Below are 18,303 nucleotides of genomic sequence, written 5' to 3'. Positions count from 1 at the left end.
CCCAACTGAGCATACAGGCAGGGTTTCGGGGTGATTGTCCTTTGGCTGTGAGAGTTGTAGTTTACCCTTATACAGACAGCACTGAACCCACCTGACTTCGGATCTGGACCAAACTTGGCACACTGCCTCATCATGCCCAACTGAGCATACAGGCAAGGTTTCGGGGTGATTGTCCTTTGACTCTGGGAGTTGTAGTTCACCCTTATACAGACAGCACTGAACTCAGCCAACTTCGGATCTGGACCAAACTTGGCACACTGCCTCATCATACCCAACTGAGCATACAGGCACGGTTTCAGGGTGATTGTCCTTTGCCTCTGGGAGTTGTAGTTCACCCTTATACAGACAGCACTGAACCCAGCCGACTTCAGATCTGGACCAAACTTGCTACACAAGTTTCTCAAAATACCCAGGCACCGCCGGGTCCCCAAGCTAGTATTATATATTTGTTAGTTTGCAGTTCGGGACTTATTTTGTGCAAAATTTCCCCCTTTTTTGTACAGAATATTTCTATATGTTCTCTCTCTTTCTCTCTCTCTCTCTCTCTCTATATATATATATATATATATATATATATATACACACACACACACACACACATAACACACTTTATTTATATTCTGCTCTATCTCCCTGGAGGGATTCAGAGCAGATTACAGAACACATATACGGCAAACATTCAATGCCTTTTTTACAACAACATACAATAGAATCATAGAATAGTAGAGTTGGAAGAGACCTCAAAGGCCATCTAGTCCAACCCCCCGCTAAGAAGCAGGAAATCGCATTCAAAGCACCCCCGACAGATGGCCATCCAGCCTCTGCTTAAAAGCCTCCAAAGAAGGAGCCTCCACCACGGCCCGGGGGAGAGAGTTCCACTGCCGAACAGCCCTCACAGTGAGGAAGTTCTTCCTGATGTTCAGGTGGAATCTCCTTTCCTGTAGTTTGAAGCCATTGTTCCGTGTCCTAGTCTGCAGGGCAGCAGAAAATAAGCTTGCTCCCTCCTCCCTATGACTTCCCCTCACATATTTGTACATGGCTATCATGTCTCCTCTCAGCCTTCTCTTCTGCAGGCTAAACATGCCCAGCTCTTTAAGCCTCTCCTCATAGGGCTTGTTCTCCAGACCCTTAATCATTTTAGTTGCCCTCCTCTGGACGCTTTCCAGCTTGTCAGCATCTCCCTTCATCTGCGGTGCCCAAAACTGGACACAGTATTCCAGGTGTGGTCTGACCAAGGCAGAATAGAGGGGGAGCATGACTTCCCTGGATCTAGACGTTATTCCCCTATTGATGCAGGCCAAAATCCCATTGGCTTTTTTAGCTGCCGCATCACAGCATACATAGACAGAGGCAAAGGTCTTTCTGAGTAAGATAACCACGCACAAATTTTGTGCAGAACGAGTTTTAAATTCTTCTCAGTTCAAGATTCTTATAAGCATTTCCTGACAAGTAAGAAACAACTTCTTTTTTTTTAATGGAATATTTTAAAATGATTTTTGTATCCCTTTGTGTTGTTTATGTGCATTATATTTTGGTTTAATTATTTTATATAGATGACAGTTACTTGCATGATAGGAGGCAATGAGATAAATGCTGAAATAATTAAGTAGATGCATCTTTATAGTGGTAGGAAACATGCATATATTAAAGGCACATTTTCAAAGATGATATATAGCAATGATAAAATTGTATCCCTGTTTACTGAATAATTCCCATTAATTTCTCTTTCTTTATCAGGGAGACCAAGGTACAATGGGGATCCGTGGGATACAAGGGAACAGAGGGTGCTCTGGTGCAAGGGGACCGAAGGCAAGTAAATAGCCATGAATTAGAAGTTTTATCAGGAGGTATACAGATTGATGCTGCTATCACATTTTATTTTTATGTTCCATTTTCTTCCTTACAATTTTAGTATGAATCTCTGTCTGGTTCCGTGCATTCCCCTCTGATTGAGGGCTTAATACTCCTTTCCCAGTGAATATAGACCTCATACATTTGCATGAGTGATTCCATGCATCTATACTGAAGAGTCTAGCAGTCCATTGGATGAAGTGGACAGTGGTCCATGAAAGCTTATGCCAAATAAAGCTGCTTAGTCTTTACGGTGCCACAATTGTGGTATGTTTGTTATTGTTCAATTTTAAAAATAGTGACAAACAAACAAGCAAAATATGCTTATTACATTTTGTTAGTTTGCATCTTGGAGACAAGTAGACGGCTTAATATCCCTTTTCCAGTGAATATAGCATATAAATGCAATGTGAATGCAATGCTTCACTCCTGGAGGGGATGCCCACATGTCATACATCCAGGGGAACGGTAAAATATAGCTCCTGTGATGATGGTGGTGGGGAGAGATAATTGGTTTCCGTTTTGGTTCTCTGAGCAATGATGTTTAGGAAAGATACTGAAATAGTGTTGGTGTAGCATGAATCAGCTTTTGTTCTTCTATTGCAAGCATCAGTACAGAAAGAAAGAAAGTTGTTCAATTAGATCTGTCTTGGAATTTGGGTGTGATTTCAACAAGTTTCTTTGTACATTTCAGGGACAAAGAGGATTCAGAGGAAACAGGGTATGTACTCTTTTAAAACATAAACACTATCCTTCTGCTTAAGAAATGCTCTAGAATATTTCACTTTGTGAATACTGCCAATAATACTGCTATTGGTGCAACCTTGTGGAAAATGAACCAACATCATGAAATATACAGCACTGTATGATGGTGATGATGATGTTCAAGGATGAATTGGATGAATATCAGATATGACTTTCTTTTAGACAAAGAAAGTGCCTTATATCAGTGGTTTTTAACCTTCCTAATGCTGCAACCCCTTAATACAGTTCCTCATGTTATGGTGACCCCCAACTACAGTAGAGTCTCGCTTATCCAACGTAAACGGGCCGGCAGAATGTTGGATAAGCGAATATGTTGGATAATAAGGAGAGATTAAAGAAAAGCCTATTAAACATCAAATTAGGTTATGATTTTACAAATTAAGCACCAAAACATCATGTTATACAAATTTGACAGAAAAAGTAGTTCAATATACAGTAATGCTGTGCTGGTATGGCTGTACCAGAAGCTCCGACTTTATTTTCTTGCTGCTAATGTTTGCAATCATAGGACAGGACGCCTGTCAATCATCAAGTTTGGTTCCGCCCCTTGTTCAGGGCTCTGGGAGGGAAAGAGCCATTTTTAAGTTAGTCTCACTTAGGAAGCTAAGCTATAGGATGTAGATCACCTCGTCCCATAGAAAAGCTTCATATCTCAATAACATCCGGGGATATAGAACATCCGAGAAAACAGAAATGGAAATTCCAGGGGAAAAGGTCCCAAACACTCTGGCTGAGAGCTTACAGCCTCTCAGCCTCACAACTCCTGAGGGAAACAGCCCTAGAGTTTCCAAAGAAACCTCGGAGAGAGAACGGCACCACAGATCCATGGAACCCCAGCTGAAACATCTACAAGCCTTGGTTGGTAGGTCCACTCGATACCCAGACGCATTTGGAATCGGTAGTGGGTCCCACATCAGCTAGGCCCATATGATAGACAGCCTGAGAGAGGTTATAAGAGGGTTTTCACAGTTATCCAAAGCTAATCACCTGTCCCTTGGGGACAAAACTAAAAGGGCCAACAGTCTATTAAAGAAACCTTGAAGTGTTATTTGACTCCTTGAAGATTTGTTATTTGTTCAACAATAAAGATTTTGTTATCTCATTAAAGACTCAATGACTATCCTTTTCAGGAAAATCCTCAAGAACCTTTCTTTAAGGCACCCTGGCTTCCCGCTGGGCATAAAGTATACATCCTATACAAAGACAATAGTTACAGGCCCAGCACGTGACAGAACAAATGCTATGTAGTAATTACTGTATTTATGAATTCAGCACCAAAATATCACGATGTATTGAAAACATTGACTATAAAAATGCATTGGATAATCCAGAACGTTGGATAAGCAAGTGTTGGATAAGTGAGACTCTACTGTATAAAATTATTTCGTTGCTACTTCATAACTGCCATTTTGCTACTGTTATGAATCATAATGTAAATATCTGATATGGAGGATGTATTTTCATTCACTGGACCAAATTTGGCACAAATATCTGATACACCCAAATTTGAATACTGGTGGGGTTGGGGGAAGATGATTTTATCATTTGTGAGTTGTAGTTGCTGGGATTTATAGTTCAACTACAATCAAAGAGCATTCTAAACTCCACCTATGATGGATCTGAACCAAACTTGGCACACAAAACTCCCATGACAACAGAAAATACAGGAAGGGTTTGGTGGACATTGACCTTGAGTTCTGGAGTTGTAGTTCACTGATATCTAGAGAGCACTGTGGACTCAAACAATGATGGATCTGGACCAAACTTGGCACAATACTCAATATGCTCAAATTTGAACACTGGTGGAGTTTGGGGAAAATATTTGGGAGTTGTAGTTGCTGGGATTTATAGTTCACCTACAATCAAAGAGCCTTTTGAGCCCCACCAACAATAGACCTGGCCAAACTTCCCACACTGAATCCCCATGACCAACAGAAAATGCTGTTTTTTGGAAACCGCTCTGACCCCCCCCCCCCTTGCGACCTCCCCCAGGGGTCCCGGCCCCCAGGTTGAGAAAGGCAGAATCATTCCCAACTTGCCTGAAGTATCCAGTTAAAAATGCAGCACTGGATGATGATGAAGATGTTCAAGGATGATTTTGGACAGATAAAGAGTTTCTTTTAAACAAGGAAACTGCCTAATACAAAGGCAGAACCTTTCTCAGCTTGTCTGAAGAATTTAGTGGTAGTACCTAGGCCTTTTTTGCATTGCAAAACATGTGCTTTATCATTTCCCAACAACGGCATTTCCCAAAATTGGCAGCTTTAGATATTCTCCCTGATGTGATTTGTTATGGAATGGGGACATAAGAAGCCATCTTTCTATGTCAGGGTGCCTCTATGCTACTTAATTGTAGTGGCTTGATGCTGTTTTAACTGCTCTGGCATTCCTATGGAATTTTGGGATTTACAGTTTGATGAAGGATATTTAGAATTCTTTCCTAGTGAGTTCTAGTCCTATAGTCTAGGGGTTGCACTAGAATTTGCTAGCAGAACATTTCAAATATCTCACCAAACTAAAATCCCAGAATTCCATATGATGGAGTCATGGAAGTTGTTTGAGGTCCAGCTACAATAGTTGTGCAGTGTGGATGGTTCATCTAGATCAGTAGTTCTCAACTTGTGGGTCCCCAGATGTTTTGGCCTTCGACTTCCAGAAATCCTAACAGCTGGTAAACTGTTGGTAAACAGCTGGTAAACCCCAAAACATCTGGGGACTCACAGGTTGTGAACCACTGATCTAGGTTAGGATTTTCTACATTGGTGAACAGTGGCTTTCTAGGATTTCAGGAAACGGTCTATCTTCAGATCCCAGATGTTGAACCTCATTTTTTTCTGCACATTATTTTAGCTGTACCACTAAATTAAATACAATTATTTATGATCACTGTTAGTGGTGGGTTGAGACAATGTTGGCCTTTGGCAGTACTTTACCGAATGTCCATTGGTTGGGTGATGAATGTTTAGTTACACGTAAATAGCCTTTGTGCTCTCTATATTTATAACAGCAGCAATGTGCCAGAAATTATATTTACAATTGATGCTACAAAGAACTTCATAATAAACATGTTTTAAAATGTTTCAACAGGGTCATGATGGTGACATTGGACTGGATGGGATTGATGGACAGGAGGTACTGTTTAAGCAGTAGCTTTGATTTTGATTCTTATGTATAGCCCACTTTTCGAGATGTTCTGGGGAAGCATATCATTTTCAAAGGAATGCAAAATTGAATAATAAAAAGTTATAATAGCTAGAATAGGCTTGGCAATCAGCAATATTCTGAAGCATTAAACCTTGTGAATGTTTCAAAATGGCTTGAAGAGAAGACCAGATGCAAACATTCTCCAGATGTCTTAATACTGTCTTTGTTGTCTGAACTGTTGGGGGCTCTGTCTGAGATGCATTGCTGTGAGGAGCATATTCCTCAAAATTAGATTATTGGAGGCAACGCTTGATATCCTTTCTCTTTTTTCTTTTGTGGCCTAGGGAGAGCGAGGATCTCCTGGATCGCTAGGACCAAGGGGCCGTTCAGGACGGAGGGTAAAACCAGTCCCAATTTTAAGCTCTTTTGTTGAATTCCACTGTAAAGTATGTAGTTTTTCAAGTAAAATCCCAAACCTGTTGGAAACTGTTGTGAATTAGTCATTAATTCTCTGAACAGGCTACTTTGTACTAGTTATCATTTGTAGAAAGGCATCAGAAACAAGGATGGGTAACTTTGGTGGGCCTGAGACCTCCCCCCCATGCCCCCCCCCCAAAGAACTATTTATTAAGACAATTTAATAGCAAGATAAAATGTATATACAACATGACTCCTGGTTTTAAAGCACTAATACATTTGGTTAAAGGGTGCTGGGGATCCCTCAAACCTATTTAAAACGCAAGTCATAGTTTCCAGGATCAAGAATTAACTTTTTAATGGTGCCTATATTTCTGGGAGCCCAGAAATAATTTTGAGAGCCACTTATGCCTCTAGGCTGCAATTTGGCCACTCCTCCAGTAAGCATTAAATGTATCTCATAATCTTTGAGCAGAAGTACGGCTTCTTGGTTTATGGCCACTCATCTTAATAGTTGAAGGTCAAGTTCAACTATTAAGGGGGCCGGGCTGTGGCGCAGCTGGCTAGTAACCAGCTGCTATAAATCACTACTGACCGAGAGGTCATGAGTTCGAAGCCCAAGTCGGGTTAAGCCTCCGACCATAAAAAAAAAAAAATAGCCCCGGCTTGCTGTTGACCTAGCAGCCCCGAAAGGCAGTTGCATCTGTCAAGTAGGGAAAATTTAGGGACGCTTTATGCGGGAGGCTAATTTAACTAATCTACAACACCATAAAAAAACTGCTCACGAGGAAAAGAAGAGGAAGAACAGCCACCAATGGACGGTGAAGCAACAGCTCCCCCTGTGGCCGGAATCGTGAAGCTGGAAAGATGTTAAAAAATGCCTCTGTGTCTGTCTAAAAAAAACTGAATGTTGTTTGTCTGTTGGCATTGAATGTTTGCCATATATGTGTTCATTGTAATCCGCCCTGAGTCCCCTTCGGGGTGAGAAGGGCGGAATATAAATACTGTAAATAAATAAATAAAATAAATAAGTTCGGAGGATGTAAATACTCTCCCCAGGTAATATATTTCTGTGCATGACATCTGTCGTTTCTTTCTTCTGCACAATTGTAGGGTAGAGAAGGCCCCAGAGGACACCCAGGGGAACGAGGACCACCTGGTATAAGAGGAGATATCGTGAGTGGAGTTTTATATATGTTTATGTTTAATTCGTTTTTTTAAAAAAAAATCAATAAATATCAACAATGTAAAAAAAAACCCTAACACGATAAGTTATTTCTCAGTATATTAATTAAAAATGTTTACAACTAGCTTTATGATTAAATATTAGACTTGAGCGATCCATGAAAAAAATGTTTCTAAACTCGCTTTAAAAGTAGGGTGCGCTGGTGCTTCGTTTCTGAAACTACTTCCAAAATTTGGCCCAAAAAAGTTTCAAAACTTAAGAATATTCGGAATATCCAAAAACAATTCGTTAATGGTGAACGCGCATGCGCAGTGGCAAAAAACAGCAGGGGGGGGCTTTACAGGACTCTCCTGCCCTCATTTTTTGAGCTATCCTCTTCCAACTTGGTACAGTGGTAGAAAGCAGTTAACACTGCTAGCTCACAAAAATTCAGAACATTTCCCTTATCTTCTGATTTTTGGAAAATTGTATAGCTTTTATAATAAAAACCATTTTTAATAATTACAGAAATCTGTTCCTGGATTGAAAGTCTTATTTCCAGTTTCCTTGGGTTGTCTTTACTTTGAAAGCCATTGTTCTACTACAGAAACTTTGTTTTTGTGGCTGAAACTTTGTTAAATTGCTGGACAGTGTCCCAGGAAACCATATGTGCTATAGCACCATGTCCCTTGTGCAAAGACAAAGTCCACATTATATGCAGTGGGGACATAGATTATCCTCCTCCTCCCCCTCCTCCTCTTCTTCCTCCTCCTCCTTCTTTCATGGCTAAATACTGGTCCCTTCATAGTCACAACCCCTCCAACAATTGGGTGATGAGGATTTTGTAAGTGTGCTATATAGAGAGGAGTAATATGCTATTTATAAATCATTTTTAATGTTTTCTTTTAATGTGGAAGATTTTGACTTAAATGGGGATGGGTTCCATTTAAGTCAGTCAGAGAATGAGAGCTATCTGTCCCCCATCCTGCCTTAATGCCCAGATCTTTCCCAAAAGAATCCCCAGTTAGCCATATATCAACAGCAGATATTCATCTTTTAAATGTATGTTCAAATGTAACATACATAGTCTCATAAGGAGTTAATCGATGCAAGATTTCCTTTCTATTTTGAAATTGGTCACAAAAGTGAAAATTTGAAAGAGATGTAGCTAATTGAGAGGACTGGGTGTTTTAGTTGAAAATTTCTCTACTCTAGTTTTGGGCTTGGATTCTTGAGAGAGACTTTGTATTACAGTCCACTGTTTTGCCTGTCTTAGCCTTTTTGGAATGTATCTGTATTACAAAAAGTGGATGCAGAAGAAAAGGTCTAATGGGTTATAGTTTATGCTTCCATTGTGTTTATTTTAATAAAAGGAAGAGATTTGGATTCCAATTCCTCATAGTTCTCCCACTGACTGGCGATGATGGAAGCTGTAGTTGAATTATAGGGCCCGGTGTTTCACACCTCTGGATCATTTTCTGCTCTGATAACATCTCTGTTTGGAGGCTGAAGGTTTAATGAATATCTTAGATTGACACGGCAGGGAAGAAGGAATGTTTTTCTTTGACTTTGGGATAAGAACTATGTGTAAGTACATGTATCTCCCAAGAGATACACATACTCAGTGATGGTGGAAGATAGAGAACAATATCAGTACACAATCCTATCATTGTTCTTCTTCATGGTCTCTGTGAAATACGCACCTGTCATAGTTTCCTGCATCCACACAACTGAGTCGGAACTTTTCTAGAAAGGTCCTGAAGTTATAGGGCTACAGCCCTGCCCACCCTGTGTGGATGCAGGAAACTATCACAGGTGCAAATTTCACAGATGGCCACTTGAAGAAACATTGTTACAACCCTTCATTCTTCTTGATTTTGTCCTCTACCTCTTTTCTTTCTATTACATATCATCCTAGTTCAAGTAAAGCCTGTCCTTTTTGTAGAGGTCTGCTTTCTCCCACAGGTAGACATTAATGTGTCAGCCAAAATACCAGCACCTTTCTTTTCACCATGATCCGCTGTGTCTGGAAGCAATTCACCTCCCCATAAGATATCCATGTTTCTAAGTTAATGGTTAGTGCTTGACCCTCTGACTCTCCAATTGGCCTATCCTACTCAGTTACTTCTTTTTCAAAGTGTGTACAGTATTCCCTCATTACTTCGCGGTGCACTTTCCGCAGATTCGCTGTTTAATGGTCTTTCAATAAACTCTAAAAGACTATTATAAATAATAAAACATTACAATTTACAGCCTAAGGAAGGGAGGAAGGAGAAGCCAAAGAGAGAGAAAAGGAGCCCAAGCAGCAACAGGAGGAGAAGGAGGCAATTTATCAACATACGATTGGTTGATAAAGACCTAAAATAGTGTATAACTACTAAAATAATGTATAAATATTAAAATAAATATAGTGTCCCTACTTTGCGGATTTTCACTTATTGAGGGTGGTCCTGGAACCTAACCCCAGCGATAAGTGTGGGAACACTGTATTGACCATTTCTGGCAATCAGAAGTGACATATAATTTATTATTATAGTTTTTGATTAATGTACGGGCAACAATGATTATTAAAAAGATATATATTGGGGGGATTGAGGGGGTTGTGGTGTCTAGGAGAGCAAATTCACACACTTTCACATATTTTGCCCTGGTTTTCAGGCAAAAATTGTCTGAAAATAACACGTAAAATGTACTTCAGATAGTCATTGGGAGACTCCTTGTAAAACAGTGATGGGGATGGTAAGAATGCTTGGAGCCCATTGACTCCACTTTCTTCACCTCATCCTATCACACTATAGGATGCCTAGGAACCAGCAGCAGGTCATATGGGGCAACTTCTCAGAAAGCTGTCAAGTTCCTTCTTTAGAGATCATGTTTTCTTTGGCAAGCTATTTCTCTGAATATTTTCATGACTAGGCTGTAAGAGATACTGTCTTTCCAGTGCATGGATGCATATGAAATGCTTAAGATCTAATAGATCATTTCCTTTAGCCCATTGTTGGAAATTGCAAGGAACTAGAATACAATTGTATGCTCTATTATCACAGCTGCAATTGTATTTTTCTATAAAGTCACATGAGTGAAATCTTATTTTAAATGGCAATTGTTCTCACTGTCTCAGACCAGTTACAATTCCACCCTTTAAAATTACAGTTCCAGTCATCAAGCCACCCACACAGATGACATACTTGAATTCATTGCCTTCTAAGACAATTTCCTTCCATTGCTTCATGGATGTAATGTGCAGTTTTTGATAGAAAGGTCAAATGAAAAGGAGTATTCATTCTGTTTCTGTGATTTACCTTTTTCTTGCTGTGCAAGTAAAGCAGAGGCCTTTGAAAGCACTTCAGTGATGTTGATCTCTTTTCTTTTTCAGGGAGTTCATGGAATTGACAGCAATGTCTTTGGTTCTCCGGGTCCAAAAGGAAACACAGGGCGGCAGGTATCCAAACCAAATCAGGACAAAGACTACTCTGAACAGAATAATGCACTTTTCTCCAAGACTACGTGATGTTCTTTTCTCATAGTGTACTTGATTGTTGGCTTATTTATTACTGTATTAATTAATATTAATATTTGGTTTTGGGGTTATAACTTTGTGAAAAAAAGCAAAGAAATAAAAATAACAGAGCCTTCTCCCCTCCCAATCCTGGTGATTTAGACTAAAATCCAGTTGTTAGTTCCAACAAGAATAAACCCATTGAATCAAAGTGTTGGCAAAGTGTACATACTTTCCATTAACTTAATGGGTCCGTTCTAGCTGTGAGCAGAAATTGGATTTCAGCCCGAAGGTGCAATATGAGTCCCATTATTGCTGGAGAGAAAAGAGGCACACAAACATAATGTTCTGTCAATGTGTGGATTTTGGCATATCTATGGGGGTCAGAGGAACATTTTGGCAGATCTGTGGGGGTCATAGGAACATTGAATTGAATGTACTTAGAATCTGAAACATGACAACTCTTTACGGTTTTCATTGTTTCTAATTAGAAATGTTGATACAACTGAATACAACATTATGTTGCATGATGAATGTTGGATGCATGTGAGTTTCTTCAGCTATATGTCAGGTTTCATTAGAGACATCTGATGCCAGAATATAGGAAAGACACAGATGTAATTTAGTAATCTCACTCTTTTTTTGCAGGGAGAACCTGGAGTCGATGGTGTGGAAGGAGAGCCAGGCGAGGATGGTCCAATCGTAAGCAAAAGTTTTATTGGCGAAGAAGCAGATGTTTCAAGCAAATGCTAAAAAACCCTCTAGAATTAGACAAAGTGATTTCTTGGGCAGAAAAAGGAAGGGGCCTAAAGAAACACATGGAAAGCTTTACTAAACATAATAAACATTTCCATTTAGAACTTGATGTATTTTTCTATTTCCTTTCTTTAATTTGGCTACAAGATTAAAAAGTTGGATCTATGGTAATTTTCCCTGTTTATATTTAATTTATCAAGAAATTGAGGATTAGTTGTCTGCTGCAACCTTTTCCTACCCTAATTCCTCAGATGTTGTTTGGTTACAAGCACACCTAAGGAAGACAGTAGTTGTGGTAAGATCTCTACTACCGTGTTTCCCTGAAAATAAGACCGTGTCTTATATTAATTTTTGCTCCCAAAGATGTGCTAGGTCTTATTTTCAGGGGATGTCTTAATTTTCCATGAAGAAGAATTCACTTTTATTGTTGAACAAAACCCCCCAACATTTATTATATACTGTACAGTAGTTGTCATCACAAACCAGCATAACTAGACAAACTGTGAATCCTATCAAGATTTTCTTGTTACTACCATTATTTTCAGGTACAGCAATCTATGGTACGTACATTTACCAATCCTGCATGCTCTGGTGTTCTGTTTGACAGGCATAATTCCAAACAAAAACTTTGCTAGGTCTCAGGGTTGTTGTATGTCTTTCGGGCTGTGTGACCATGTTCCAGAAGTATTCTCTCCTGACGTTTTGCCCACATTTATGGCAGGCATCCTCAGAGGTTGTGAGGTATGGATAAACTAGGAAAGGAAAATATATATATCTGTGGAGAGTCCAGGGTGTGGCAAGAGTCCTTTGTCACTGGGAAGCCAGCATTAATGTTTCCGTTAACCACCCTAATTAGCATAGGAAAGGTTTTTGTCTCTTGCCTGGGGGGATCCTTTGTTCAGTCTCTACAGGCCAATGGATACTCCACCACAGACATCAGAAGAGCTGCAAGGCCAAGAACAAGTCATGAGAGTCAAGACAAAGATCCACCCAGAAGAATGGTGTTCTTACCATACATCAAGGGAACCACTGACCGCATAGGCAAACTGATGAAGAAGCACAACCTACAAACTATCTACAGACTCACAAAGAAAATCCAACAAATGCTACAGTCAGCGAAAGACAAGAGGGATCCTCTCTCCTCTGCAGGAGTCTACCGGATACCATGCAGCTGTGGACAAGTCTACATAGGGACCACCAAACGCAGCGCCCAAACAAGAGTCAAAGAACATGAAAGGCACTGCAGACTAATTCAACCAGAGAAATCAGCCATAGCAGAGCACTTGATGAACCAATCTGGACACAGTATATTATTTGAGAACACAGAAATGCTGGACCACTCCAACATCTATCATGTCAGACTACACAGAGAAGCCATTGAAATCCACAAGTATGTGGACAACTTCAACAGAAAGGAGGAAACCATGAAAATGAACAAAATCTGGTTACCAGTATTAAAAAACTCTAAAATCAAAACAGTAGATGGGAACCAACACTCTGAAGGAAGAGGAGCCCCAAGGACGGCTATTGACTGAACAAAGGATCCCCTCAGACAAGAGACAAAAACCTTTCCAATGCTAATTAGGGTGATTAACTGAAACATTAATGCTGGCTTCCCAGTGACAAAGGACTCTTGCCACACCCTGGACTCTCCACAGATATATTTTTTTTCCTTTCCTAGTTTCTCCATACCTCACAACCTCTGAGGATGCCTGCCATAGATGTGGGCAAAACGTCAGGAGAGAATACTTCTGAAACATGGTCACACAGCCCGAAAGACATACAACAACCCTGTGATCCCGGCCATGAAAGCCTTCGACAACACTTTGCTAGGTCTTACTTTCAGGGGAGGTCTTATATTTAGCAATTCAGCAAAATCTCTACTAGGTCTTAGAGATGTCTTATTTTCAGGGAAACAGGGTAGGTATTCAAGATTGGGAAAAGTAGAGTGTCTACAACTTAAGGCAGATCTTCAAGTTTTTAGGAAACCCAGCTCTTTGGTCATTTGAGGTTTATTTAGTTACCTTCTTGTTTTGGATTCACTCTAACCTATAAAGTTGATCTATGTGTTGGGTGGTCTGTGTACAAAATACAGGGTGAATCAATAAAAAGTATCTAATGAAATTGAGTCAGTGGATGACTACAATTCTCTACAATTTGCAAGTAGACTGTAAGATTTATATGTTCCCCAAATATAAGATGTACTGTGTCTTTATTTTTAAAATTGTTCCAGTTTGGGATACTGTAACAGTTTATTCCCCACTCCTTTAGGGCCCAGAAGGTCATCGAGGTCCCTCTGGCTTAAAGGTGAGTAGTCACTACACTCAGTCTACTGAATGTATTCCTATGGGCCTCTTATTTCTGGAACTTGATTGGGAAACTCACATTGTCATTCTACATAAAACTGTATGAAAGATGTATTTTGTTCTTGGCCTATGAAATTAGTAATTGAAAGGGAAACAATAGCTTTTGTGAAAATAAGGACATTTCTAAACAGTTGTTTTTAAGAAGATTGTTTCTCAGCTATAAATTACCTGCAGTAATTGATCAGTAAGGGAGCTGGACAGGGGGAGTGTGACCCTGCTGGTTCTCTTGGACATCTCAGCGCCTTTTGATACCATCAACCATGGTATCCTTCTGGGGAGGCTCTCCGGGATGGGGCTCGGTGGCACGGTTCTGCAGTGGCTCCGGTCCTTCCTGGAGGGTCGTTCCCAGATGGTGAAGCTGGGGGATACCTGCTCGGACCCCTGGCCTTTGACCTGTGGAGTCCCGCAAGGGTCTATCTTATCCCCCATGCTATTTAACATCTACATGAAACCGCTGGGAGAGGTCATCTGGAGTTTTTGAGGGTGTTGCCATCTCTACGCAGATGACACGCAAATCCACTACTCATTTCCATCTGACTCCAAGGAAGCCTCTCGGATGCTAAACCAGTGCCTGGCCGCTGTGGCGGACTGGATAAGGAGGAACAAGCTCAGGATCAATCCTGACAAGACAGAGGTCCTCCTGGTCAGTTGCTTGTCGGATCGGGGTATTGGGTGGCAACCTGTGTTGGACGGGGTTGCACTCCCCCTGAAATCACAGGTCCGCAGTTTGGGGGTCCTCCTGGATTCAGCGCTGACGCTTGAGGCGCAGGTGTCGGCGGTGGCCGGGAGGGCTTTCGCACAACTTAAACTTGTGCGCCAACTGCGACCATACCTCGTGAAGTCTGACTTGACCACGGTGGTCCATGCCTTAGTTACCTCCAGACTGGATTACTGTAATGCGCTCTATGTGGGGCTTCCCTTGAAGACGGCCCGGAAACTACAATTGGTCCATTGCTCAGCTGCCAGATTAATAACGGGGGCAAGCTACAGGGAAAGATCCACTCCCTTGTTCAAGGAGCTCTACTGGCTGCCGTTCATTTTCCGGTCCCAATTCAAGGTACAGACCATCACCTATAAAGCCCTAAACGGTTTGGGACCCACCTACCTTCGTGACCGTATCTCCTATCATAAACCTGCCCAATCTCTTTGATCATCAGGGGAGGCTCTCCTGTTGCCACTACCTATATCTCAGGCCCGCCTTGTGGGAACAAGGGAGAGGGCCTTCTCTGCTGTGCCCCCCCCGACTGTGGAATTCACTGCCCATTGAGATTAGACAAGCCCCCACATTACTAGCCATTTAAATGGAGTCTAAAAAAACATGGCTCTTCCGTTGTGCTTTTGGAGAGTAACTGTCATATACTTCTTTTTGTTGCTACCCTCCTATATCTATCCTCTAGACTGTACCACTATCTTATGACCCTGTTCCCCGTGGTTTTTATTCTTATTTCTCTCTCACCCCAAGTTTTAACTTAGTATTCATGTGGCCCGCCCTGGTTTTTATTGCTTTTCTGATTTTATGCTGTATTATGTATATTATTATCTATTGTATTGTTTAATTGTGTTATGATGTGTTGTTTTATATTTTGTTATATTGTATTGTTCTGGGCATGGCCCCATGTAAGCCGCCCCGAGTCCCCGTTGGGGAGATGGTGGCGGGGTATAAATAAAGTTTTATTATTATTATTATTATTATTATTATTATTATTATTATTATTTATGGCTAAAATATTAAGTAGGAATTGGTAAACCATAAATTATTAGAACTTTAAAAAGTAACCAAGGTTGGCTACACTTATTTAGATGCAAAGTTCAACCATTCTGAAGCTTCGCGTACACACTGGGCTAGAATGCTAGCAAGATTGTTCTCTTGGCAGAAATATCTCAAGTACAACCACAACCTTTCTGGCTAATGTACTTGACAGGGGATATAATGAGTCACCTTGGAGGTGCCCCATTTCTAGGTTCCCTAGAAGCATCCATTTGGCCAATGTAAAAGGTCCTGCATGATCCTGGTCCAGAGGACCTATTGTATGATTCAGCAGGAGTCACTTCAAGTTCTTAATTTTTGTCATGAGATGAAGGGATGTTGGCCTCAAAAACCAACATTTCCTGCCAGGTTGGACTCTTGGCACACCATTTACCTCTCTTCCTCGGCCAACATTAGCACAATATTCCCTTTATTGAAGATCTGGTTTGCAGATCTGCCATACATTGACAGTATTCTTATAGAGCTCTAGATGGCCCTGTGGGCTTTGACATTTTTCAGTATTTAACTCTCCTGACCTGTGATAAATTCATGTTTGAAATATTATACATGTATCAAAAGTGCATCATTTCTTAGCACTGCTCTGCTTCTCTTTATTTCCATATATTTCCATGAGTAATGATAGCCTTAGGTGTCAATAAACATTTACGAATATGGCTTCTCCTACTAATTTTCTCATTTGTCATTAAATAAAAACCTTCAAAACAGCTCACATTAATTTTAACTTTAGGGCTTCAGCCAGAATTCATTAGTTGAATAACCTGTGAGGTTCATGGGGCTTTAAAAAAAGATCATCACTCCATAAAGTATGATGATTCTTGTTTTGTTGGCCATTGTTTTCCATTTTCTCCTGAAATACAAGTTCTCTCTTTTATATCTCCATTGCTCAATCCACAATGAATAAAAATACACTCTTTCAACAAAGTAGATAAGTGGCCCATATTGTCCTCTGTTTGAACCCATCTTCTAATTGAGTAGTTTTCTAGCCCAAGACCAGTTTAAAGTAATTTAGTGATAAAGAGGCTTGAAACTTTCTGAGTATCCATTAACAGCCCTAGGACAAAAGACTGCATAATAGGCTGAGATGTCACCTGGTAATGTGTCCCACTATGGTGCTGTATATAGTGTTCCCGCACTTATTGCTGGGGTTAGGTCCCAGGACCACCCGCAATAAGTGAAAATCTGCGAAGTAGGGATGTTATATTTATTTTAATATTTATACATTATTTTAGTAGTTATACACCATTTTAAGTCTTTATCAACCAATCGTGTGTTGATAAATCGCCTCCTTCTCCTCCCGTTGCTACTTGGGTTCCTTTTCTCTCCCTTTGGCTTCTCCTTCCTCCCTTCCTTAGGTTGTAAATTGTATTTTTTATCATTTATAATAGCCTTTTAGAGTTGATTGAAAAACCGTGAAACAACGAATCCGCGAAAAGTGAACCATGAAGTAGTGAGGGAACACTGTACCGAATTTCTATTAAAATTGTAATCATTATTGCCAAACATGAATCCTTCCATATAAATGGAGCTACTATTTAATTTTCCCACAATGCCTAGGTGAAATGCTATAGTGAGAGGGCATTGTGATAAATTACAAAGGCAACATCATGCTCCACTGTGGTGAATGGGGCAACATTTCTGTCACTACCTACCTTTTGCCTGAGGCATTCTCTAGGCCTTCCAGCATAGAAGGGAGCCCAATAGAGGCCATTCTGCTAGAAGTCCCTTTGGACCTGACACAAACTATGTTTCAGGATCTAAGAACAAGTCAATGAACTTATATATGTAATGAAAGTGATCACCATGTAGTTCTTCAACTGAAAAAATTGAGAAGGAAAATTCACATTCCTTGGAAAATGAAAAAGCAAATAGTAAAGAATTACGTCTATTCACATAAGTCAGAATGAATGTAATGGAATTCCTATGTTGTTACTTTAGCTGTCAAACGTAGCTTTAAGAGGAAGCAATTGAATGGAGAAGAAACTTTTCATTGCCTAAATAAAGTCTCCAGATTCAGAAGTAGCAAACCTAGGGAAGCGCAGAAAGAGATCTTGTAGAAAGAGAAGACAGCCCCGTCTGCGTCCGGGGCTGTGGCGCAGACGGGAGAGCAAGCCAGTGCAATCAACTGCAATGAATCACTGACCAGGAGGTCATAAGTTCGAAGCCCGCTCGGTGCTATGTTGTTTGTCTTTGTCCTATGTTAAAAGGCATTGAATGTTTGCCTATATGTGTAATGTGATCCGCCCTGAGTCCCCTTCGGGGTGAGAAGGGCGGAATATAAATGCTGTAAATAAATAAATAAATAAATAAATAAATAAAAATGTTCCTAATCATTATCAGTTTACAACACAGAGCAGTCAGAATAAATATAAAAGGAGAGATGAAACTTTGGGTCACCTAAAACTATCTGTCCCAATTATTACTGCCCACTCTGGGGCATTCTTGACTCTTCAATGCTAGGTTTTGTGGGACTTATACCATGGACTATAGCTGATTTTGGGCTTCCATAACATTCCCATGTTGGCAAGAATTTAATGGAGATTGTAAAAGGACACATTTTGTCCATCTCTTCATG

At 40.4% G+C, this 18,303-nt stretch overlaps 1 protein-coding gene across 2 annotated transcripts in view; it reads left to right on the top strand.

Moving 5' to 3' along the window:
• Positions 1 to 18,303, top strand: part of LOC103279150 (collagen alpha-6(VI) chain) — a 99,900-nt gene that overhangs the window by 41,445 nt on the left and 40,152 nt on the right. For both annotated transcript variants that reach the window (XM_062958015.1, XM_062958014.1), the window contains exons 15-22: positions 1,738 to 1,809; positions 2,546 to 2,572; positions 5,704 to 5,748; positions 6,105 to 6,158; positions 7,291 to 7,353; positions 10,719 to 10,784; positions 11,490 to 11,543; positions 13,869 to 13,904. In XM_062958015.1, coding sequence (XP_062814085.1) covers positions 1,738 to 1,809; positions 2,546 to 2,572; positions 5,704 to 5,748; positions 6,105 to 6,158; positions 7,291 to 7,353; positions 10,719 to 10,784; positions 11,490 to 11,543; positions 13,869 to 13,904 — 417 coding nt within the window. The remainder of the gene's footprint in view (positions 1 to 1,737; positions 1,810 to 2,545; positions 2,573 to 5,703; positions 5,749 to 6,104; positions 6,159 to 7,290; positions 7,354 to 10,718; positions 10,785 to 11,489; positions 11,544 to 13,868; positions 13,905 to 18,303) is intronic.

The sequence above is a fragment of the Anolis carolinensis genome, chromosome 6 (assembly GCF_035594765.1).
Source record: "Anolis carolinensis isolate JA03-04 chromosome 6, rAnoCar3.1.pri, whole genome shotgun sequence".
In the NCBI taxonomy this organism is placed as follows: domain Eukaryota; kingdom Metazoa; phylum Chordata; class Lepidosauria; order Squamata; family Dactyloidae; genus Anolis; species Anolis carolinensis.
This window is presented reverse-complemented; position numbering and strand designations above follow the sequence as displayed.